At 36.4% G+C, this 26,066-nt stretch overlaps 1 protein-coding gene across 2 annotated transcripts; it reads left to right on the forward strand.

Moving 5' to 3' along the window:
* The first annotated feature begins 32 nt into the window (after nucleotides 1–32).
* On the forward strand, nucleotides 33–25,071 carry LOC111147056 (bora, aurora kinase A activator). 2 transcript variants are annotated; one of them, XM_022502924.1, is made up of 12 exons: nucleotides 33–150; nucleotides 1,095–1,262; nucleotides 3,377–3,483; nucleotides 5,944–5,989; nucleotides 8,940–9,021; nucleotides 13,938–14,003; nucleotides 14,890–14,946; nucleotides 15,582–15,808; nucleotides 16,369–16,501; nucleotides 18,712–19,325; nucleotides 23,302–23,418; nucleotides 24,701–25,071. In XM_022502924.1, exons 2-12 carry the CDS (start codon nucleotides 1,110–1,112, stop codon nucleotides 24,725–24,727), a joined length of 1,629 nt encoding a protein of 542 aa, XP_022358632.1. In that variant the 5' UTR covers nucleotides 33–150; nucleotides 1,095–1,109; the 3' UTR covers nucleotides 24,728–25,071. The 2 variants fall into 2 exon arrangements, with proteins under 2 accessions (XP_022358632.1, XP_022358631.1); XM_022502923.1 differs by having other exon boundaries at nucleotides 83–150; nucleotides 23,299–23,418; nucleotides 24,701–24,969.
* The last annotated feature ends 995 nt before the right edge of the window (nucleotides 25,072–26,066 follow it).

Raw genomic sequence — 26,066 nt, forward strand, 5'->3', positions numbered from 1 at the left:
TTCCCCTCAGGGCCCGTGCCCTGGTTGGCCTTAGACAGCGCGGAAGCCGGGAGTTAAAGAGTCTATGCCTGTCGTGGGAGCTGGACTGGCCCCTCGGGAGCGCCCAGGAGTCGCCTATTTGGGGGGCTTCCTTTTTTTACACACCACTAGGTACGTTCTTTGTCGTTTCTGGCCTTTCCTCCTGTTTTGAACCGGAGAGCTCACTTTTCCTTTCTCCTGACCCACCTGCCCGCTGTCCCCGGGGTGAATGGGAGCAGCGAGGGAATAGGTGCGGAAGGGGATGGGGTGGGGGACGCCAAGCAGTGATCGTGTGGGGTTGGGAGTGACACTGGCATGAGTGTCCACCTCTTCTCTTCTCCCAAGGAAGCCAGCTGCTTCAGCCTTCCAAGAAGTAGATTCTTTCTCCCTAGTCTTGTCCGCCTTTGACTGAAAGTAATGCAGTCTCGCTTGCTACCCTGGGCTTTTTAGCGGAAAAGAGGATGTTTGAGGAGAGGCAACCAAAGGAGGCGGTTAATTTCCTAGGTCTAATCAGTCACACTTCTTTGAGCGGGGCTGAAGTGGAAGACACACACGCGTGCACAAGCTTCCTCGTCACGTATTTGCTTGCTACAAGTCATTGTTGTTTAGCAACTGTAGTTTAATAGGTAATTGTTGGGATATCCGAAGGATGTTCAAAGTCTTTAGAGACTTGCAGTAATGAATAAAGAAACTATAGGTAGAAGTCTTCTAGTTGAAGAGTTTTGTGCCTGCTCCTTTAGTTGCCTCGAAAGCAGACCTGAGCTTATTCATATGTGGTTGACTGCTGCCTGTGTGCCACTTAACTTTCTGAGCCTAAGTCTTCTGCAAAATGATATCACAAATAGCGTACGTCTCTAGCTTTTAAGATTATTTCAAGGATCACTTTAGAAAATGTATGTGATGCCTCTTTGTGAACTGTAAAAAAATAAAAAATAAATAAGACCCCCAAAGCGTTAGATTTTGAGGATTTTATTTATTTATTTATTTTTTCCGAAGTATGTTTGTTGAATACATTTTAGTTGTCAAAACCAATGTGGAACTTTGTGGTTTTATTGTTCATAATTATTTCTTTTTAGTTTTCTCTCTCTGCTATGGGAGATGTCAAAGAATCAAGGATGCAGATAACACCGGAAACTCCAGGAAGGATCCCAGTTTTGAATCCTTTTGAAAGCCCTGGTGATTATTCTAATCTCCATGAACAAACTCTCTCCAGTCCTTCTGTTTTTAAATCAACGAAATTACCAGTAAGTTATTCTTGACTAGTATATACAAATTATTTTAAATGTAAACGTCTTTCTTCAGAAGTTAAGGGAGAAACTTATCCTGAAGCACATATGTTTGAAATGTGCTCTTTTAGCTGTAATGTTCACTATAGTGTAGAGATTGGGCTAAATATAAGTTAGGTAGATTTTTTTTTTTTTTTTTTGAGTTAGAATTTTTCTTTTTTTTTCTTTCAGTGGATAATGTGTTGACATCCTGAAACTGGGTGTAGCTAGATACTACGATTGGTGATATGTTTACTAATACTATATTTGAGGAGAAGCTGTGTCATCTAATTATCTATTCTCATTTATTCAGCAAATCTATTTGAATGCTGTTGTGTTAGATAAGTGAGGGTCATTAGACACAAACTCTCAAGGAGCTTGTATTCTAATGCAGGAATCAGCAAGCTTTTTCTGTTAAGTGCCAGACAGTAAATATTTCAGGCTTTGCAGGTCATCTTGTTGCTGTTACAACTAGTCACCTCTGCCTTGTATCACAAAAGCAGCCATAGGCAATAGGAAAAGCATGAAACATGGCTGTATAATTTTCACATGTCATAAAATAATAATTTTTTAATTTTTCTTTTTATTTAAACTTTATTTTTTTTTCAGTGTTCCAAAATTCATTGTTTATGCACCACACCCAGTGCTCCATGCAATACGTACCCTCTGCTATACCCACTACAGCTCACCCAACCCCCAACCCCTTCTCCTCCAAAACCCTCAGTTCGTTTCTTAGAGTCCAGAGTCTCTCATGGTTTGTCTCCCCCTCCGATTTCCCCCAGCTCTAGCTTGCAGTTGTATAAAAAGAAGCCAACATATACTCTAAAGGAAAAGACATAACTAATCTAGCAACTTCAAAACAATGTATGTGGTATTAGTGGTTAAGGTAATCAAGGGTGATATGGAAAGGAAAGTGCTCTTTTGGAGATTAGGGAAGACTTTATAGCTTTAGCTTATTTTTATTGTTATTTGCTGCATTGGAGTTCTTTTGAAGTATGATCTTTTAACCTAGTAAATTACCTAGAAAAACTGCCAAGTACATTGCTGTTTATGCTATGCTTTCGTATCTGTTAAAACTAAGAGCAAGTAGAGTTTTACAGTTACGTACTTAATATTGTCATAAATCTGACCTCATGATTTTTGATTGAACTCTATTAAATTTTAGTTATCTGGTAATCTAGAATAAATATATTAGCTGTAACATAATCCTCAAAGCCAGAATGTGTGGAATGTTGGATTTTTAAGCCTGATTTTATTAAAAATGCATTCGGAATTACAGATTAGGATTTGGGTAAATTTTTGGTTCAGTTGGATAGTTGAATGCAGAAAAGCAGCTGTGATTACCATTTTCATAATTATTTTAAGGATCAACTGTTTTATGAGCTTTTGTAGGCACTTCTGTTTTTAAGACTTCAGTTCAGTTCATTCTTAGTGAGAGTAAAGAACTTTGATAACTCTAATAAGAGATTTTTACCTTTACTTTGGTATGTTGCATCCCGGATGAGCAATTTCTCATTAACTGATGAGGAATTTCTATATCTTTATACTCTCCTGTGATTTTTTTCCCATTATTACATGATTGTAAAAATTACCCAGATGGGACGCCTGGGTGGCTCAGTTGGTTAAACATCTGCCTTTGGCTCAGATCAAGTCCCACATTGGGCTTCTTGCTCAGCAGGGAGCCTCCTTCTCCCTTTGCCTGCTACTCCCTGATTGTGCACCTGCACTTGCGCTCTCTCTCTCTCTCTCTCTCTCACTCTGACAAATAAATAAAATCTTAAAAAAAAATGGTTTAAAAAAAAAAAATCACCCAGATGGAAGATTTGGATATTTTAAAATACAGTCCAGTAAGTTGATTTAGTGTGATTTGATTACCATTTACCATAACGGTAATCAAATCACACTAAATCAACTTACTGGACTGTATTTTAAAATATCCAAAATATCCAAAGTAAAGACAAATTTTAAAATGCAAGGTTTGAAATACTTTTGCATTATAACCAGTCACATTATTTCCAAAGCTGACATTGGTTAGCATTTTGATGAACTATTTTAGTTTGCTTTTACTCATAGGTTCACTTTCTTTTGTTAAGACTCCAGGGAAATTTAGATGGTCTATTGATCAACTAGCTGTAATAAATCCTGTAGAAATAGACCCAGAAGACATTCATCGTCAAGCTTTATACTTAAGTCATTCTCGGTAAGTTTTCCTTTTTTGTATCTAAGTATAATAAGATATTCTTAAGTGAAGAGAGTTGGGAAATTCCAAAGTTTGGATATATTTATATGTAAAGATATCAGGGAGGAAAAATTCTGAGACAGATTTATTGTATCTAAATGAAGAGTGAGTTCAAAGAACTATATCCAGAAAGAGATTCCCTTGCAAACAGTTCTAAACCTTAGTAGGAATCTTTTTTTTTTTTTTTTTTTTTTTTTTTTTGGGAAGAGTTAACTTTTCTCTGCTACTAATGGGATTATGGGATAGCTGTGCTTTCCAGTACTTGGTAGAGGGAAGAATATTTTGAAATTTGTACCTTTCTACATGATTGTGGCTTCTCCCACTGAATTTTTTTATTTTTATTTTTTGGTGGTATGGGGTAAAGCAAAATGCTCTTTCATTGCCATCTATGTTTGGGGAAGCCTAAAATCTCAAAAGCACATTGAATGAAAGGGTATTCATTAGCAACAGAGAGAGCTTTTCTAGATATCACCCAGCTTTGATATAACAGCCTTAGGAAATCTAAACTACATTGTATTGAAGTTAATCTATTAATCAGAGCAGCCTTAACTTTTTGATGTGTTACGTAGATTTCCAAGCACTGGGGTGCCTCAGACTGGTGGCAGTCTGCTTGATGATGTCCAATGTAGGGAGAACTTGCACTTCTTCAGTGGAACAGACCTAGCTTTTGATTACATATTACTGTAATCTGTAATTATAAGTAACAGTGTTTGTTAATAATTTGGGGGATTCTTGTTGATGTCAGTTGTATAGTCTGATGTTTTAAATATTTGAAATAATTGAACACTGGTGTGACCAGCTTTTAATTTTTAGTCCCAAGGTACATGTGTTGTCAGTCCAAAATAATGGGTGATTGGTGTATTTCAGTAGGTAGATTTGTAATACAAAAGAGGAGAAAAGAGTGAGAAAGACCCTAATTTTAATTAACTAATGTAATTCAGTAAATGATTACGGCTTCCCCGATGGATAATGAGTACATTCTCAACAAAACATTCTGATTCATTCTTAGAAACAAGCAGTGACTTCTAGTGTCTCTTCCTATCTAATCCGAGTTTCCAATTTCAGTGCTTCCCACTCTTTATTACTGCTCCACATAAAAAAATGATAACTGTAAGGCAGATGGATGTAAACAAATGAGTCTGTCCATACGGAAGGTGAGCGATCCTGAAAAGGCCGTCCCCTACTCAGGATCCATTCAGGGTATTCCTGTAACGGGTATGGGTCATGCTAGTGTTCTTTGATGTAATGATCGGGGTACTCTGTCCTCCTTGACTTCTGAGAACCCTCCATGATCAGGTTCTATAATATTTGTCTACACTGATTTTCAGTGCTGCTAGCAATTGCCTGAATATTTCAGGTTCTTAAAGTCCCTCTGATGAAGCAGAAAATGTTTCTGAATGAGGTGATACTAAATCAGAGCTTACTAAATATTATATGCTATTATTATTATGCACTGTTATTTTGAGCTGGCTTATGTGCATGAGATACAACTGAGTTATTTGTCCCCAGAATGGCTGTTGTTCAAGCTGAGATATATGGATTATTATTGTAGCATATTTTCTCTTCATTCCCTTACTTGAATAATTCATTTGATTTTAATTTGTGAAACATACATTCTTACATAAGGTTTGTTAAAGCCACAAATACATATGTGAAACATTTTGAGAGACAATCATTTGAATTGTGAGAAGAAGAAGAAGTATTTTACCAATTTATTAACAGAAAGCAAATAATCTTCCTTGGGATAGATTGAAGTGGTCCTCCAAGGCTAGCTGCTTAGTCCTTGGCAAATCTATGCCTTGTGCTCGAGACCCAATATTTTATGTTAAATCTTGTAGCTGATAAGTTTGTGTTGTTGTAATTGCATATTGTATCAAAGTGGGAAAAAATTCACTTGGACAGAATTCTATATTGTCATTATTTCACAATTAATATTTTTTCTTCTTTATTCAGAACTGTAAGGGTGATAGTTTCTTTTCTTCTATTTCAGAGTAAGAGTTGATTCTAAAATTATAGCTATGATAAGCTTGCTATAACTGAAGAAAGAGAATCTGGACAATTTTTAGATTTCTGTGGAAGAAATACTTCTTAATTTACGATGGTTAAAGGACAAAGTTTATTCAAATTACTTTATGTTGTTAATAGTAATTTAAAATTTTTATCAATGTAAGCGCTTTAACAGAAAATACTATTCCATTCAAACTGAATGGAAAAGAGGGAGGTAAGCCTAACAGCACAGTGCCAAATACCTAAACACTGTCATTTACTGAATGTGATAAGATACCAGTTTTGCTCTTAAAATAAGACTAACATTTGCCAGTTTTCAACAGAAGGAAATTATTTCTTTGAAAGCTTATTATTTTAAATGTTCAATCAGCTGAAGTAATGGCATGGTTATGTTTCTTCTTTATCTCTGTATAGAATAGATAAAGATGTGGAAGACAAAAGACAAAAAGCCATTGAAGAGGTAACTTAAATCTGTTACTGATCATAAAGCCAGTTAAGCATCAATTCTGCGTGCACGTCACCTCTTTTAGGAAGACTTCCTTCAAATCCTTTACTCTTCTGGATCGCCACCAGCCTGGCCTGTCCCCAGCTGTCTCTGGTGCCCTTCTGTGCTCCCATAAAACCGATGTTGTTCAGCTCTGCCAGCGCCTGTCATAGTGCTCTTGTGACACTGTAATAATTTGGTTTAGTGCTTCTTTCCCCTAGACTACATTCTTTTTTTTGGCCAGTGTTATGCTTTATTTATCTTTTCATTCTCAGGGTCTAGCCAGTTTGTCTCTTCCTTGTGCCTTCAGCATACAGATGAGCACAAACTTCTGTTTCATCTTGGAGTTTATATGTAGAGAAAGTTGAATCTTTTCAGACCTTGAAAATCGAGATTGGCATTAGCAATTTTATCTCTTGTTGTTGTTAATGCTTTGAATTTTTAAGACATAGAATATATTTCATGAAATAAAATACCTTACTAAAACATATTAAAAAGTTTATTTGAAATGTAGGGTGTTTTTATTTTTAAATAAAAATAATAAACTAAGTTTTTCACTTTTTGCTCCTTCGATAATCTCCTCTTAGAGTGCAAGCCAGGCTTATCTATCTAATTATTGCCCAGAAAATCTTTATGTCATGGCAACATCTGTTTTTCCTTTTTCCCTTGCTAGCCCCCTCTACCCATCTCTATTCCTTAGCTATATTTGGCTCTTCTACATCCCAGAAGACTTCCACTATGGACTATGTAGAGATTAAATGATGCTCTGGCCCCTCCTGCACTTATTTTTCTAGTGTATTTTCTAGTGTTGGCTTGTGTTTCAGATATAGCATATTTCTTCAAAAACCATTGCATGTGCTTTACTTCTCCCAAACTTCTTTATGTAGTAACTTCAGAATTTTCATTCTGATCTAATCACTTGTTTCCACCACAGTTGAATATTCTCAGACTGGATCGCATTTCCCAACATTGTAGAAAATATGCCTTCCCTTTAGAATCCTCAACTTTGAAGGGAAATTCAGCAGAAAATTTAAGAAAATGAAGTCAGAGGGAAAATTAGGGTCAGTGTATCAGAAACAAGTTAATGATCAGAAACAAATATTTTCAAATATATAAATTTTTGAAAGAATAAATATGTGCATAGTCAAAAGAAAACAAAATTTAGACTTCAAAGAAAAATTACAAAATGAAAATGAAGAACTTGTTTCCCCTCTTCTTAAAAGTAACTGTGAAAAAAAAAGTAACTATGTGACATTTATACTTTCAGATTAATTTTATGTATATAACAGTAAATGACCTTTAACAAATAGGATCATCATTCTCATATTGTTTTGCATCTCACTTTTTTGCTTAATAATGTTTCATAGTTTTTTTTTATTATTATTAACACATACTGATTTTTAGTAACAGCATAGTATTCCTTTGAATGAATGTGTCATAACCTAACTCAGCCCCTACTGATAGATATATAGGTTGTGTTTGGTGTTTTGCTATCACAAATAATGCTTCAGTGAACACACTTGTACATATATCTTTGTGTAATGGCAACATACTTGCTAAGTCAGAGGCTTTGTGTTCTCAGTTTTGGTAAATTTTGCCATACTGCCCTCCCAAAAGGTTATAGCAGTTTTTACTCCTGGCTGTGTTCTGATACTTGCTGTTTTCTCATGCCTGCAGTACTGGTTATTATTCAGCTTCTTAATTTGTATTCTTATCACTTTAAAATTTTCATCTTGTTAATTTGGATTTATATGTTTCTCATTTTGAGTGAACTAAATATATTGCTTTGTTAGTTGGTGGGTCCTTTATATTTTTTTCCGGAAATTGTACTTATAATCTCTGCCCCCTCCCCCCTTTTTCTTTTACATCTTTCCTTGTGTCAAGGAAATTGTTCTTTACCATATGTATAGCGAAATATAAAGAAAATGTTTTGGGGATGCCTGGCTGGTTCAATCCTTAGAACAGATGACTCTTGATCTTGGAATTGTGTGTTCAAGCCCCACATTTCCAAAAAAAAAAAAAGGAAGGAAGGAAGGAAGGGGAAGAAAAGAAAATGTTTTGAGTTCCTTCCAAAACAGAGAGAGGGAATGGAAAAATACTGTGTTAGACTTTATTTTATATCTGGAATGAAAAAAGGAAAGACCTGTATCCAAATGCTCTTATCTCCATTTGAGTATACTGGGTGTACTGGTTTAACAGCTAGCCCTCTGTTTGCAGGAGGAGTATGATTTCTAGCGATTGCTGCTATCTCTAATGTAAATACCCAGCCATGGCCAGTTTCAAGTGAGTGCTGGGATGTTACCCAATGGTAAAGGAAGTGCCACAGCCCACAGTGTATGTGGGAGTCCTACCATGCTGATGCAAAAGCCATTATGAATCTCAAGAGCATGGATATTGGGAAGTGTTTAGTAATTAGCGAATAATGAGTTAGGGTGTTTGTTACCTTTTTGTTTTATATATTGTAAGTTTACAAGTTTTTAGCATTGACTTTAACAAGTGATGCATAAAATTCCTGAAAATTTAATAATTAGATCTTGAGAGCCAGGATAAGCCCTTTCCAGCACACCATTCATACCTGCTTGTATACATCTATTTCCATTTATTGCTTTCCTCTTCATCCTCCCTTTTGTTATCTGCACCACCCTCCCAAAATTGGGAGGAATTGAAAATATTTCTCTATGTTCAATGCCCTTAGATTAATTTGCAAGTTTTAAGTTTCAATGGTTGAAGTATTAACATTTCTCTTTATCTATATTTTATATTTCTTCTATTTTACTTTTGGTCATTTGTGCTTTTAAGTATTAAAATTTTTAAATGTTACTATAAAGTCTGTGTAACATGTTTAATGATTTTTTGAAAATAACATGGGTAATTGTTTGTATTTGGGGGGAAATTATGCCTAATTGTATGACTTTAATTTTTCTAGTTTTTCACAAAAGATGTCATTGTACCCTCTCCTTGGACTGATCATGAAGGGAAACAGCTTTCAGAGTATCATTCCAGTAAATGTGAGTGTACTAAAAATCATATGAATAAAAATTGTAAAAATCATATAGTCGTAAAACGTAGTGAATGTAAAGTAATATATAGTGAAGTGTCAGCTTTTCTGCTTTGATAAGGATACATGCTAGATTTCTGGATACCAGATGATTTAACCTTTTAAGGTTCTGGTTTCCAAGTATGAACAAGTCATGAGAATAAAAGTCACAGCATAGAGAATATAGTCAGTGATATTGTAATAGCGCTGTATGGTGACAGAGGGTAGCTACACTTGTGAGCAGAGCATAACGTACAGAGTGGTATAGAGTTGTCAAATCACTATTTTGTACACATAAAACTAATATAACATTGTGTGTCAACAACAAAAAACTGTTTAGAGGTTACAACTGAAAATGTGAATAAAATGTACAGAATTCTTACTTTTGGCTGTTTTATTCTGAATTTAACTTTTTCTTCATGACCGTTGTGAATATCAGTTATGATGGTAATAGAGGATCCACTGATGCAAAAATAGTTGGTACTGAATCAAGAACTGAGTTGTTGGTGATTTCTGCCTGATTTTCAAGGTTAATATTTAAAATGAAGTTCTTAAATTGCTTTTTGCTAATATGCTGATTTCTTATAAAGGCAGAGGAAATGTGGACACTTGACCTCTAGGGCAGTATAATATAGCTGATTATATACAAAATTAATAAGGAAATTGAAGGACAAGCCAGTAATCTTTTATTTTTCTGCCTTCAGGAAATGGTTATCTTTTATTTGCTCTCACTGTCCTTTGAGTTGTGAGCAGTGTTCAAGTATCACTTGTGTATTTCACTTGTACATTTCAGTGAAATTGCCCACTCTCCTATATAGTATACATTAATTATGCTCTCAGCGTAAGAAGGACTGTTCCATTCTTTATCAAAAACACAATTAATTGGTAAAATGGATTGAGCACTTGCCATATGCCAGACAGTGCTAAGTGCTTTCAGTAATTCCTTATAACAGCTCACCTGAGGAAGGTACTCTTATGGGCCTCATTTGATGAGAAAATCTAGTTTTAGAAAGGTTGAAGCACTTGTTCAGGATGACAGAGAATAAAAGTGGTAGAACCTGGATTCACAGCTAGACATTCTCAGTTGGAGTCTGTTCTCAGCCACAACAAACTGAAGGTAGCATGCAGTAGTGGATGGAGACCTGAACTGGAGACCTCCTGCTCCTCCCAATCTCTCTCTCTCTCTCTGTCTCTCTCTCTCTATATATATATATATGCTTTATATGTATACTTTATATATATCACTCTATAGGGGTGATCTTGATCAAATTATTCAGTCTCTTTAGACCTCAGCTTGTAAAATAAAGGAGGTGAACTACGTAGTTGTCTCTCCTAGATCTAAAATTTCTATCCAGGGTGACATTTTCATTGACACTGGTTTTTTCCCCCAACTCCTTTCACGTTGATTTTTGAACAGGTGAATCTACCTTCTTATGTGGTCTTTTTACTGGTAGGCAAAGGCAGAAATGCTTTGGTTTATTCACAGTGGCTTATTCTGTTAACTTTTACTGTTATTCATACTTGTGCAGCGAGGTGCTTCAGTGAATATCCTCATGTGTTTCTATTTATGGACATGAATGAGAATTGCTTTGGCATATACACATAGGCTGAGAATTCCTAGCATATAGACTGTGTGTTTACCTGTTTTGACTATATAGTGGCCCCCTTCTCCAGAATGACTGCACCGTCTACGTGACCACCAGCAGTGCTTAGGATTCCTACGTCCCCACATCCCTGCCAGCACTTGGCATTATCCAGCTTTCAAATGCTTGCCTTTCCTTTTTTAAAACTAATTTTATTTACATTCAATTAATTAACATACAGTGTATTATTTAGTATCAGAAGTAGAGTTCAGTGATTCATCTGTTGTATATAACACCCAGTGCTCATTACATCATGTGCCCTCTTTAATGCCCAACATCCAGTTACCTCATCGCCCTACCTACTTCCCCTCCAGTGACCCTCAGTTTGTTTCTCATGATTAAGAGTCCCTTTTGGTTTGTCTCCTCTGATATTGTCTTATTTTTCTCTCCCTTCCTCTATGCTTCTATGTTTTGTTTCTTCAATTCCAAATATGAGTGACATCATATGATAATTGTCTTTCTCTGATTGACTTATTTCACTTAGCATAATACCCTCTAGTTCTATCCACATCGTTGCAAATGGCAAGATTTCATTTTTTGATGACTGAGTAATATTCCATTGTACATATATACCACATCTTCCTTATCCATTCATCTGTCATTGAACATTGGACCCTTTGCATAGTTTGGCTATTGTGGATGTTGCTGCTGTGAACATTGTATGCTTGAATCACTACATTTGTATCTTCAGGGTAAATACCTAGTAGTGCAATTGCTGGTCATAGGGTAGCTCTGTTTTTAACTTTTTGAGGAACCCCCATGCTGTTTTTCCAGAGTGGCTGCACCAGCTTGCATTCCCATCAACAGTGTAGGAGGGTTCCCCTTTCTCCGCATCCTTGCCAACATGTGTCGTTTCCTGACTTGTTAATTTTAGCCATTCTGACTGGTGTGAGGTGGTATCTCATTGTGGTTTTGATTTGTATTTACCTGATGATGAGTGATGTGGAGCATTTTTGCATGCGTCTGTTGTACATTTGTATATCTTCTTTGGAGAAATGTCTGTTTGTGTCTTCTGCCCATTTCTTGACTGGATTTATTGCTTTTTTAAGATCTTTATAGATTTTGGATACTAGCCCTTTATCTGATAAATTCCTGATGGGTTGTTTAACAGTCTAAATGATTGTTGAAATTTTCATTTCTTTATATACTAATGGTCTTTGAAATTTCCTTTCTTGTAAAATAGTTATTTATAATTTATTGGTTATATTTTTATTGAAGTTGCTGTCTTTTTTTTTTTTTTTAATCTTGGTAATTTCTAAGACACCTTGTTTAGCAAAGTTATATTGGTTCTAAACATTTCATATATCATCTCCCATTCTGTCATAGGTATGCCATTTTTGTTCTTGATGCTGTTGATTGCAAAGAAATTTTTATTTTGATGTAATCAAGTGCATACATTTTTTTTTTCTCATTTGATTGTGTTTTAAGCTTATTTAAGTCCTTCCTGGAGGAAACAACCAAAGAAACACTTGCAATAGAGTTAAAAAGCATAGTAATGTTGTAGTTGGTGTCTTTCTGATCTAAGGAGGTCAGGGAAGGCATGCTGGTAGAAGATAATTTCAGCTGAGACCTAATTAACCAGACTAAGCAAATGAGGGAGGAATGTCAAAATAGTATGAGAAATAGCTAAATGTGAGAGAGAACCTGGTTTCTTTATGGTGCTCAAATAAATAGTGTTTAGTTGGAGAACAACTGTGCTAGAGACAGACAAGGTTTTGAAGGGCTTTCTGCAATGCTGAGGTATTTGGACTCTAGCCTGAAGATCAAGGACGTGGTAGGGTTTTCTGCAGCAGAGTGCCTTGGTTACATTTGCTTTATAGGTCACACTGCTTACAGCAAAGAAAGCATTCAAATGTAGGATTTTTATTTATTTATTTTTTTACTCATTCTGACATTATTTACTAGGATACTTTATTTACCCACCACCCACTTACTCATTCACCCATTTACTTAAGTTTATTAGGTTACTAGACTTTATTCTATAATGCTCTTTAAGCTTTCTGGCATTTTTGTTTGTTTTTTGTCTCCTTGCCTTTTCCTTCTTTAATTTTGTTTATATCAGTCATTTTTGTCATTGTGTGTTTTTTTTTTTAAAGATTTTATTTATTTATTTGACAGAGATCACAAGTAGGCAGAGAGGCAGACAGAGAGAGAGGAGAAAGCAGGCTCCCTGCTGAGCAGAGAGCCCGATTTGGGGCTCCATCCCAGGACCCTGGGATCATGACCTGAGCCGAAGGCAGAGGCCTTAACCCACTGAGCCACCCAGGCGCCCCTGTGTGGTTTTTTTTAATCTCATGATTTTCAAGTTACAAAACTTAGTAGTCATTAATTTTCAATTAAAAACAATATTTGCAGGGGCGCCTGGGTGGCTCAGTCATTAAGCTTCTGCCTTCAGCTCAGGTCATGATCCCAGGGTCCTGGGATCGAGCCCTGCATCAGGCCTCCCTGCTCTGCGGGAAGCCTGCTTCTCCCTCTCCCACTCCCCCTGCTTGTGTTCCCTCTCTCACTGTGTCTCTCTCTGTCAAATAAATAAAATCTTCAAAAAAATTATTTAAAAAAATTTGCAGCCCTACCTTTGATTCCTGCTATGAAAATGAACTGAACATAGTTTTATCAAACTTTAGGTTTTGTTAAAATGATCTGGCATTTTAATTCAGACAATTTATATAACCCATTTTGCAAAAGCATTAAGCATCAGAGATCTGTCTGAGGACTTTGAGGTTTGACTAACGTGCATCCTCAGTCTTTTAAGATTGACATAAATACAGAGTAACCATACTTTCCTTAAAAAGAGTTATTTGTGCCTCTTTTTTTTTTTAATATTTTATTTATTTATTTGACAGAGATCACAAGTAGGCAGAGAGGCAGACAGAGAGAGAGAGAGGGAAGCAGGCTCTTGGCTGAGCAGAGAGCCCAATGCGGGACTCGATCCCAGGACCCTGAGATCATGACCTGAGCCGAAGGCAGCGGCTTAACCCACTGAGCCACCCAGGCGCCCCTATTTGTGCCTCTTTATTTGCTGTGGTAGTTCTTCAAATTTTATCTTTGTGCTTCTTCAAAATTTAAAAAACTAGCAGAAGCATGCCAAATTATTATATGTGCAGATACTTATTTTTAAACTGTTATAAAATGAAAGTTTTCACCTTTTTTTTTTTTTTTTTTTTTTTTTTACTCTGGAAAAGGTCACCCTTAAAGTATATGGAGAATATAAAATGTAAGATTTGACACTTAAAATGTTTTATAGGTATTAATATAACTAGTGAATCTCCGATTGGACGAAAACTGACCATCCATTCTGAGAAAAGCAATGGTGAGTATGAATATAATCTGAACTGAAGAATGTTCCACATTAAGCTACATTTGATTTTAAATTCAGTCTTTGTGATAACACTTTACTCTGAAATCAAAATTATTTAATTATGAATGAGCCATAGGAGAGCTAACTTTTTTCAAAAAAATTAGAATACATATGTCCCTCCATGTTTTAGAAATAGCAGTAGTGTGTGTGTGTGTTGTTATTGTTATTTGAAGCATGTGAGTCGATTTCTGGTGTTGGAAAGCATTTTTCTGAAAATTCGTGAATATTTAGGATATCTATCCCAAATACACTTGACCCTTGAACAACATGGGGGCCAAGGGTACCAGCCCCCATGCACTCAAAAATCCATATATAACTTTTTTACTCCCACAGAATTTAACTGCTAGTAGCCTACTGTTGACTGAAAGCCTTACTAATAACATAGTCAATTAACAGGTATTTTGTACATCATGTATTATGTATTGTATTCTTACAATAAAGTAAGTTAGAAGAAACTGTTAAGAAAATCCTCAGGAAGAGAAACTACATTTATACAGTACTGTACTGTATTTATTGAAAAACATGGACATTTAAGTAAACCCATGCAGTTTAAATCCATGTTGTTCGGGGGTCAGCTGTGGAGATGGGCTTCTTTTCAGAGCCAGCAGTACAACCAGAAATTAACTCTTACCACTAACAGGTTTATGTCAGAGCTGGAAGGGGTGGCAAACTGCTTATAGAAGGGTGGCATGTTTTTAATAGAATGCATAAATGAAATAATTCAATTTGGCTGGAACATCATGGGGAGATGGTTGATTGGGAAGCACATGGTAAATTGCATGTAATATGCTTGCATTGATTTATCCATGTTTGTATTTATTTATCTGCTTGTTTCCAGCTGCTTGTCAGACATTGCTGTCTCTTCCTGTGGATTTTAATTTAGAAAATGTATTAGGTAAGTATTGTATTTGTTTAAACCTTTAATAACTTAGCAGGTTTTGTTTTGATGGCTTTTTGTAAATGGAAGTAGGTGGCAGTGTCTCTTTCTAAAGAAGTGGGGATATAGTGCTAAACTTTCTTTTTCTTTAACTTGGCCTGATTAGCCTTTTGTCATAATGAATTTTGCTGCAGACATAAACTATTCATCAGCACATCTTACTGGTTTACCTACCCTAATAATGAAGTATTCAAAAAAGAAGGAGTAATTTCAGATTTCAAACATCACATATGCAATTAAACTTTGCCCTCTTTTTTGAACAAAATTCAAATAAATAGTACATGCTGGGTTTTTTTGTTTTGTTTTGTTTTGTTTTCAAAGATTTTATTTATTTGACAGAGATCACAAGTAGGCAGAGAGGCAGACAGAGACAGAGAGAAGGGAAGCAGGCCCCCCACCGAGCAGAGAGCCAGATGCGGGGCTCATTCCCAGGACCCCAGGACCACGACCTGAGCCAAAGGCAGAGGCCCCAACCCACTGAACCACCCAGGCGCCCCTACATGCTGTTTTTTAAAAAAAAATCACGTAACTGAAGAATAATTGCTCTTTAAAATGACTACTTTTGTCTTTACTTCTGTTATTATTAAATATAGGTGACTATTTTAGAGCTGATGAATTTTCAGATCAGTCTCCTGGAAACCTCAGTTCTTCATCCCTCAGAAGAAAGCTGTTTTTAGATGGCAACGGAAGTATTTCTGACTCCTTACCTCCAGCTTCTCCCAGAAGTCCTTGCGGTGGTGCTCAAGCCTCACTGGAGGTTTTTTATTCGATAGATTTATCTCCTGTACAGTGTAGGAGCCCTGTGCAGACACCAAGTTCGGTAAGAAGTTGTGCTTGAAGTGTGCTGTGTAGTTGGCTATAGATGGACCTGGACGCTCATTTTGTGCTCAGGGATTGAATGGTTGCCTTTGGACTTTATATCTCATGAGGGCTAGCCTAGTTCACATTTTGTCATTAGTCAGGAATGTTTCGGTTAGACTCCATTTTTATATTTAGATGTATACAGGATCAGATTAATCATGAGTCTCAAGGAATTTCAGTGTGAGTTGTTTTCTGAACTAAGTAAGGTTTTCAGTACACCACAACTGGATTGACATTAATTGAGTAATCTAATTTAAAGGTGCTCATAAATAGCTGCTCCTATGAAATAGAATGGTTTGTTTAAACATGGCATTTATATTTTATTTTAACCAACATACTCTATTTCAAAATGTTTCTAATAGTCTTCCTAATTGTTCTCATTATAAGATGCTTTGCCTTTTGGTGAATGATCAAAGTTTTTATGAACCTACTTTGTAAACGTGTTTTGAAGATGAAAGTAAATAGCATATGGTATAACAAATTGAGAAAGAGAATAGTATAATTTTGTTTTTATCACAGGGGCAGTTTTCTTCCAGCCCTATTCAGGACAGTGCAAAAAAATACAGCTTGGGAAGTATAACCAGCCCTTCACCTCTTACTTCACCCACTTTCTCACCAATTGCATTTCAAATAGGAAAGACTCCACTCTCAGGTATGTCTCCTAAGAAAATACCTAATTTCAATTTTTACGTTTACCAACATTTGTTATTAAAGATGTTCTTTTTTAACTTGTTCCAACTGTAGAGCTTCTAAATGATTACTAATCTTCAAAAATTTAAAAACTGGCTTTTTTTTTTTTTAACGAAAGGAACAATTTACCTTCAAAACCTGGATTCTCAACAAAGTTCTACTCTAGTATTAAACACCGGCCATCTGATTAGCAGTATTTATATCAAGTGTTCTTGTAAAGGGAATCAAAGAAAGATGGCAAATTTAGAGTTAAGTTCGTTTCTGTGTGCCTTCTGACCTGTACTTTCAGAATTTGGTAATCAGGTATTCATATTTTGTAAAGATATATTTGTTTGAGTCAGATTTTAAGGTAAATATAGTGTGTGGAAATTTACGTGTTTCTTTTTGCAATGTGTTAGTTTCTTAGAAAAAAAATTGTAACTCCTTTTGAAAAAATTAAAAGTTATTCATAATAAAATTGGAAACCTGAAAACTACTTTTGTTAGTGTATGTATATATATATGTATTTTTTTGCATAAATACATGTGCACTTTTATGAGGAGATAGACACCCACCATAGTTCTGTGGTCTGTTTTTGTTTTGTTTTGTTTTGTTTTTGTTTTGTTTTTAATTTATTTATTTGACAGAGAGAGATCACAAGTAGGCAGAGAGGCAGGCAGTGAGAGAGATGGGGGAAGCAGGCTGCCCGCCAAGCAGAGAGCCCGATGCAGCGCCTGATCCCAGGACCCCAGGATCATGACCCGAGCAGAAGGCAGAGGCTTTAACCCCCTGAACCACCCAGGCACCCCAAGTGGTCTGTTTTTTTCACAAAGAATTGTACTGTGAACATTTTCATAGGTCATTCAAATCATTTATTATTGTATGAAACAGTGATTTTTAATCATTGATCACAGATGTATCATTTGTTTTCAACCACTGATGAACCTTATTTCTAATTTTTTATTAAAATAATTATTTTTGTTTATACACTATATTGTACATTAGTTTAAATTCTCAGAAGTAGAATTATTTGGTCAAAGGGGGTGAACATTTTTAAGGATCTTGATGAATTTTGTCAAATTTTCTTCATAAAATGTTGCATCAGTTGAAATTTTCATCAATCGTATGTAAGAAAGCCAGTTTCTCCTGTTTAGAAGCATTGGTATTACCATTCTTTGTGATGTTTCTTAATTTGTTATATTACAAAAATGTTTCTTACTGCTTTCATTTTTGTGTCTTTGATTTTGATGCTGTTGAACTCTTTCCAAATATTTATTGGCCCTTTATTTGGGGAGAGGGATTCTTAGTTCATACTTCACTGTTTTTGTTAAACAACTTCTTTCTTATTGCTTTAACTTTTGTATTTTTTTATTGTTTGTGTGGCTGACCACTTCATGTTTATTTGCCATTGGGAGGATTGTTTCTGGGCCCTTGCCCTTTTTTTTAAACTTCTGTTTTTGTTAAGCCATTGAAGTTATAAGAAGCATTATATTTTAAAGCACCTTTACCATTTTGATTATGATTGTTAAGCTCTTTCTTATTGCAAATATTATTTTACAATTTTTTGCATGCCTTTTAACATTGCTTATACTGTTTTTGCAAGGTATTTACCTCCTTCATTTACCAGGTATAGCTATTAACTTGTAGCTCTCTGCTGATTTGTCCAGTATCTTCTTTGTATATGAGCACTATTACTATTGGAGCAATATGTTTATGAGGAAATAATTCTCAGAGAATAAATTTTTTTTTTTTTAGATTTTTTATTTATTTATTTGACAGACAGAAATCAGAAGTAGGCAGAGAGGCAGGCAGAGAGGCAGGCAGAGAGAGAGGAGGAAGCAGTTTCCCCGCTGAGCAGAGAGTCTGATGCGGGGCTCGATCCCAGGACCCTGGGATCATGACCTGAGCCGAAGGCAGAGGCTTTAACCCACTGAGCCACCCAGGTGCCCCAATAAAATTTTTTTTTTTAATTAAAAGCAAGTGCCAGAGGAATTCTTTTTGAAGAGTCTTATCCTACTTATTGAGACACAATCATTTGTGCTGTTCTTTTTTAACACCAAAACTTCACCAAAACTTCACTTCAGTAAACAGTACAATGTTCTAGAAATCCAGTTTTTTGGGCATTAAAACCTTAGTAATGTCTTTTCCATTTGCATGTTCTTATGATGGAATTTTTCCCTTTCAATCTTTTAGAACAAAGAAAGTTTACTTTTCATTCCCCTGATAATTCATCTGGAACAGCACATTCTAATGGAATTACTAATCCATGCATCAGAAGTCCTTATATAGATGGCTGCTCACCAATTAAGAATTGGTCTCCCATGAGACTCGAGATGTGCACAGGTGGTACTCAGTGTCGGACGTCCCTGATTCGGATACCTTTTGCTCTTGAGGCTCACGGGAAAGACGAAGAAGATCAGCTGAATCTTCCTTGCGCAGATGCCTCGTCACCAGCCATGGACACAGGTGGAGTACCCCTGCGGCAGGCGAAGAGTGACACTGCAGCCCATGGCGCACGTTTGGTAGTCACCGCCGTGTCTATTACACAGAATCAGTCCAGCACTTCTGAGAAAGAATTAGCACTGTTGCAGGATGTTGAAAGTGAGAAAGAGAACAACACTGTGGATATGGTTGATCCCATAGAAATAGCAGATGAGAACACTTGGATTAAGGAGCCGGTTGATAATGGGAGTTTGCCCATCACTGATTTTGTGAATGGGATTGCCTTCAGTATTGAAAACTCTCATATATGCATGTCACCTCTTGCGGAGAGCAGTGTCATTCCTTGTGAAAACAGTAACATTCAGGTAAGAAATTTTAATATTCTGGAGTCCTTTACTTTCTCCCTTATTCTTTCTTTTTCTGAGGTTATACTAAGAAGATGGGTTAAATGTGAGGACTGGAGTATTAAATAACTTTTTAAAAGTATCAGTACATGATGATACTAAGAGGGTTAGTTTCTTTTATTTGGGACTGATGGTGCATGTTTAATATTCACATTCACTGGTATTTTTGTTGTAGCTCTTAAATATTTTATTTATTTGACAGAGAGATCACAAGTAGGCAGAGAGGCAGGCAGAAAGAGAGGGGGAAGCAGACTCCCTGCTGAGCAGAGAGCACAATGTGGGACTTGATACCAGGACCCTGAGATCATGACCTGAACTGAGGGCAGAGGCTTAAGCCACTGAGCCACCCAGGCGTCCCACATTCACTGTATTTTACATGTGTTTAATTTATTGAATCTTCACAGGGCTGTTGTGAAATAGATGGATACTTATCCCCATTTTACAGGTGAGGAAACTGAGGGTCATAGAGGTTAAGTAAATTACCTTCATTGGTAGCAAGTAGTGGTGCCAAGATTTGAATCCTGCGGTATGTATGGCTTTAGAGCTCAAGTTCTTGAATCTGAGTTTGTACTGACTCATGGTAATAGCTGACACAAACGTGATGTTTCAGTGTGTCAGGTGCTTTTCCGACCACATTATATGTAGTCAGTTATTTAATTCTTCCATCATAATTCTCCCTCCCACCTTTTCAGAATGCTAAAATTTGAAACTCACAGGAGGATTCTAAATGACCCAAAATTAAATATAATCATCTGCTCATGTTTTTATGTCTATATTGTCTCTCCTGACTTCCAAGATCGTTGCTCAGAAAAATAGACTAGAATCGCTTTTATATCTGTTAGCTTCTAAATTTGGTTCCTAAGTGAAAAAGCACTTACATCAAACTTAGCCTTCAAGGTATTAACTTTTCCTCACTACCTTTTTTTTTTTTTTTTCAGAACATTTATAAAAGAATCAAAATGCTTTCATTGAAATACACTTTAATCATCTAACTCAACTACCCATCGGAAGCCTCTATCACTACTAAATTGTCATCCACTCTGTGCTTGAGTGCCTGCAGGGGAATAGAATCCATTTTCGGGCTTCTCTTATAAAATATGCTGTCTGTGGTATCTACCAGTCAGTTTCAGTTTGACGCTTTGGGCCATATCATAATAATATTTACCTTTGGTAGAGCATTTGATAGTTTAGAAACTTCAGACATTCTTATTTTCCTACCACAAAGGCAACTTCTAACCACTTGAAGATAGCCATATTTTCTCAGGGCCTTTTGACTTGCTTTATTGTGGACTTGTTAGCTTCCAATTGCGGTATAAGCTCTCATCCCAGAATGTCCCTTTACAATGGGAATTCTCTTCACCTTTCCTATGTTCTGTCTTCTGTTTTCTGCATTCCATTCTTCTCTTTCCTGGTTTACCTCTTACTTTACTGGAACACATTTTCTGGAAGCTTTGTGAAAAGGAGTACATATTTTAGATATTGCATGTCTGATCATGTATTCTTCATTCTCTCACATGAGAGTTTGGAAATAATCGTCCTTCAGACTTTGAAGGCATTGTTTCATTGGTTCTATTTCATTATTACTGGTGAGGGATCTGAAACCATTTTTAATACTTAATCTTTTGTATATGGTCTCTTTTTACCCACCCCTGGACATGTATAAGATCTTCTCTTTGTCTACAGTGTTCAGAAATTTCAGCGATTCTTTGGCATGGGTATCTTTTTGTCCATAGTACTGGGCATTTAGCAGAGCCTTACGATCTGTAAACTCATGCCCTTCACCTCTTTGATCTTTTTTTTTTTTAATAATATCTTAGATTTCTCCTCTCTCACTTTCACTTTTCTTTCTGGAATTTCCTTGTAATTCTCCAATTTTTAAAAATCCTTCTGCTATATTTTTTATCTCATTTTTGTTGGTGCATCATTAACTTCTAAGGCCTTTTGTGGGCAGAGGGGGTTGTTTTGTTTTTGCTTTTGGTATTAATTTAAAAATCTGTAGCATGGCTGGCAAAACATCCAATAGTCTGACCTTTACCTTACTCGTCAGCTTCATTTTGTTTCCCTTTATTCTCTTTGTTCAGTCACATTAGCTTTCCAGAGTTTTAAATGAAGAACCTTTCCCCCCCACAGCTTAGAATTCCTATCTCTCCCACTTTACCTAGTTAGCTCCTATTAGTTTTTTAGTTCACAACTTAATAATCACCTCCTCAAAGGAGCCCTCCATGATCACACTAGCCAAGCTAGATCTCATTATATGCTTTCATAATTCCATGTACACTTTGCCTTCTTTCCAGTCAGACCATTTATCGAGCAGTCATGTATGTTTTTGTTTATCCCAGAACTTATGTGTAATAGCTACTTGTTAAATGTTTGGAATGAAAACAGAATGAATGTATAGGTAAGTTCAACTGGAAGGACTGTATAAAGTGAGAACACAAGCCATTTGATGTTTGGAACCCTGAGGAAAAGTCAAGAGTTTGTTAAAGGAAGCAGAGCCCCCAAAAGAAACTGAGAGGGACCAGCCAGAGAGAGGGACCTGAGGAAAGCATAGTGTTAATGTAACATCTTAACAAAAGAATGGTTAGTGCTGTGAAAGTAAGAGCAAGGGCTTAAAAAGTGGCTGTTGAGTTAATAACGGAAGTAATTTGGTGAGTGAACAACGTCAGGGTAGAGTGATGAAAAGTGGAGGGTAAAGTAGGTGAAGTAGTGAAAAATTATGTGTAGATAACTGTTTGAAGAACCTTTGTTGTGAGGGGAAGGGTTATCATAGCTAGAAAAGAACATTAAAGTCCAAGATCTTTTTGTAGTTTTTTAACTTTGTTTTTACTTTAGATGGGAGGAACTAGCATATTTGAGAGGGAGAAGAGTAAAAAGAACAAAGAAAACTAGAAATTGGGCAGGATAATTAATAATAATAGGTATCAATTATGTATCCTTTTCATGTATCAGAGATCAGGGTATTTTACAGTTAGAATCTTTTTTTAATTAACATATAGTGTATTATTAGCCCAGGGGTACAGGTGTGTGAATCGCCAGGTTTACACACTTCATAGCACTCACCATAGCACATACCCTCCCCTATGTCCATAACCCAACCACCCTCTCCATACCCCCCTGCCCCCGGCAACCCTCAGGTTTGTTTTGTGAGATTAAGAGTCTTTTATGGTTTTACAGTTAGAATCTAATCCTCATGATGCCTTACAGCAGATGGAATAAATATAATATGTAAAATAGTAATGAATTTTATACATTAGGGAACTGAGGTCTGTGAGATGGGATAGAATCTAGAGCTCTGGTAAGAGGATTAACACAAGTAACCCTTCCACTTTTATAGGGGACCAAGGGGTGGCGGATGGACGTGAGTGTATATATTTGTAGCTGGGGTCTAGCATGGTTTAAGGAGCTTGGGCTTGGGAAAGCGAAATGGCAGATTTCCATTTATTTCCTAGCTCAGTTAGTTTTATCAATTTCGGGAAGTGAGAGCTTCTTCGAGTTTTATTGTAATCCTCACTTTTATCTAATGGGGGTGAAAGTAACAGGAAAGCAAGTTCATAATGGCTTGTTCACAGATTACAAAGGACACAACAAGATGTATTTTATCAAAAGGAATGGTGTAATACAGTGACAACTTTGAAGAACAACCAGTTCTGTATAGAACTACCTTTTATAGTTCTATATTTTAAATTTCATTATGATATTAAATAGTACATTGTATTGTTTACTTGCGAATGGTAGTATATAGTGATTCACTTATTTTATATATATAACTACTTATTTTATATATATAACTATTAACTTGTATTTTATGGGAATATATAATTTTAGAAATACATTTTATATAAATATTTTTAATTTTACTTAGATATGAGTTCCTCTAATTTTGTGGCTGAGTTAGTTTGCAGTGTTATCCTTAGTGTTTTTTCCTCTTTCCTAGCAGATGGATAGTGGCTATAACACACAGAATTGTGGGAGCAATATTATGGATACGGTTGGAGCAGATAGTGATGCACAAAGCTTGGAAGTTGAGCATAAGTCTCAAGTTTTTAATACAAAGGTATGGAAAAGACAGAGAAAGCTTGATATGGTTGTGTAAGTATTCATTATAGATGACTTTTTTCAGGGGCACCAGTTGGTGGAGCATGTGACTTGATCTCAGAGTTGTGAATTCAAGCTCTGCCTTGGGTGTAAAGATTACTTAAAAATAAAATCTTTAAAATAAAATTTTTTTTTTCAGTGTATTTTCCACCCATTTTGCTTAAAATTTTGTTAATCATCATTTGTTTATGCCTCATCCTAGTTTTGGTTCATTTAGCAGAGTATGGTGGTTTGTTTAAGATTTTATTTATTTGACAGAGAGAGATCACAAGTAGGCAGAGAGGCAGGCAGAGAGAGAGAGAGAGGGAAGCAGGCTCCCCACCGAGCAGAGAGCCCAACATGGGGCCCAATCCCAGGACCCCAAGACCATGACCCGAGCTGAAGGCAGAGGCTTAACCCACTGAGCCACCCAGGTACCCCAGTATGGTGGTTTTTAAATCAAAACACTTCATTTTCCAAAATAACTCTCTGGTTATGGGAGAGGTTAAGAGGTTGGAGAAGGAGAGCTAGTCCTACTTTGGAGCAGGCACCTGAACTCCTTTTCTTAAAACTAAAGAGGAATGGGAATAAGGGGTGCCAAGACAGTTTTTTTGCCTCTAACATTATTTCAAAGTTCAACATAAGAATTTCGATCATTAAGAAAATGATACAACAGAGAGACCACACATCAAAATAAGAACTCTCAAAAGTAAGGGCTCTTTTCTTTAAAATCCAAAAGCCTTTCAAGACTATAAATAACATACCTTACCTACTAAGTATTTGTACAGAGGTATGCTTTTGATTAGGACATTTACTGTACCTTCTTGATAGGATGGTTGCAACTATATATGCATATTTGAGGGAAAGCCATCATAATTATAGGCACTGATCAGGAGAATCTTTCATTTTTATGTCAACTTGTTCATAAACACAATAAACACCAGCAACTGTGCAACTGAACATAATTCTCTCCCAATGAATATTAATATATAATATGGAGGCTACCTTAATTTCCTTTTCCTCCATTTTGTTGAGGTGTGATTGTAGTTGTTCATTTAGAAGCAAGCAGGCACTAGGGTACAGGAAAAGGACTTTTTGATGCAGAATATTGATTTATAGAAAACCCTATCTTCACTGTGCTTTTAGAATTCATAAGGAAATCTGCATTCAGGTTTTAAAACATGGTAGTTTTGCCCTGCACCCTTGAATGGTCCTTTTCAAGCAGCAAATAAGATATTTTCTGCTTTTTCCCCACCCCACAGGAAGACCGTGTAACACAGAGGTGTTGAATGAACACAGAAACTTCCCATCAAGGCAGCAGTCCATAGAATACCTCTCAAAGCCAAGGTCCATCACACAGTGGCTCCTCACTTAATTTTTATGCAGAGGATCAATAATGTGATCGTGATTGGGAAAAAGTTGCTTCAACTAACATGCTTAGCTTTTTTTCTTTCCCCCCTTAATGTGAAAAATCAAGGGCTTAATTTAGTGACATGGGAACAGAAAAGCTCCTGGAACTTTCAACTCATCGAAGTACAACTGTATTTTTTTTAATAAATATTTTTGTACTTACCTTGATTGATGTGTTTAACAATTAAAAAAAATTCGAGAACAAGGACTTTGCTCCTATCCCACAGGGTTAGTGAACTGCCTAATAGTAAACCTTACCAACAGGACAGAATTTAGCAGTAGTTTTAAGAACATGTGGAATTGTGAGGGTACTGTTTTATTTTACATAAAAATATGTGACTATACAGATGAATTTACATTTATAATCTTTGTGAAAGAAATAAATCTTAGATATAAAACAAAGTTGAAGAGTAGAAAGGAGAGTAAGCATTTTTCCAGAATTTTTTATTCTTGATTCGTTCATTTGTGTACAAATTCTGTTCTAGTTACTACTTCGTTTTTTTTTAAAGATTTTTATTTATTTATTTCTTTGGCAGAGAGAGAGAGAGGGAGAGAGATCACAAGTAGGCAGAGCAGCAGGCCGAGAGAGAGGGGGAAGCAGGCTCCCTGCTGAGCAGAGAGCCTGACGCGGGACCCTGACGCGGGGACCTCAGGGTCTCAGGACCCTGAGAGCATGACCCAAGCCAAAGGCAGTGGCTTAACCCACTGAACAACCCAGGCAGGGCTTTTTGAATGTAATATTCCATGTGCTGCTTAGCATAAAAACTGGCATTAGAAGCATTTTAAATTACTGAAGACAAGGCTTTGGATGAAAATAACGATTCTGGTCATCTTGACCTATCCAATAAGGACTAATGCCTGAATTAGGCCTTCCTCCTAAATGAGACCCAAGAAAACAAACATGGAAAGACCAAAGGTTAGCCATTGCCTTGTTTAACCAAGAAGCCTCCCTTTCCTTCTGTTCCAAGTAAACTATGGGCTGTCAGCAAAGGATTTTTAAATGGTGGAGAGGTGGAAATCAAATGGGTTTTGTGACACATCAAAGTTAGGAAATGTGAGTTTTTGTGGGAACATAGCCGCGCTTGTTTACATCCTGTCTGCGGCTGCTTTCATGCTGTTTAAGGAGAGTTGAGAACGATGGTTGTAACCGAGACTGCATGGCTCGCGGAGTCTAACGTGGCTGGTCCTTCACAGAAAAGGCGTGCTGACTCTCTGGCG

The sequence above is a fragment of the Enhydra lutris genome, unplaced genomic scaffold, assembly GCF_002288905.1.
Source record: "Enhydra lutris kenyoni isolate GAN:26980312 unplaced genomic scaffold, ASM228890v2 scaffoldscaffold15, whole genome shotgun sequence".
Taxonomy (NCBI): Eukaryota; Metazoa; Chordata; class Mammalia; order Carnivora; family Mustelidae; genus Enhydra; species Enhydra lutris.

Excerpts from the sequence above, each read along its gene's own strand:
- LOC111147056 (XM_022502923.1), top strand. The coding sequence starts at position 1,110 with ATGGGAGATGTCAAAGAATCAAGGATGCAGATAACACCGGAAACTCCA. Across the intron at positions 3,484-5,943 it reads TTATACTTAAGTCATTCTCG|AATAGATAAAGATGTGGAAG; the intron begins GTAAGTTTTCCT and ends ATCTCTGTATAG. Across the intron at positions 19,326-23,298 it reads GTGAAAACAGTAACATTCAG|CAGATGGATAGTGGCTATAA; the intron begins GTAAGAAATTTT and ends CCTCTTTCCTAG.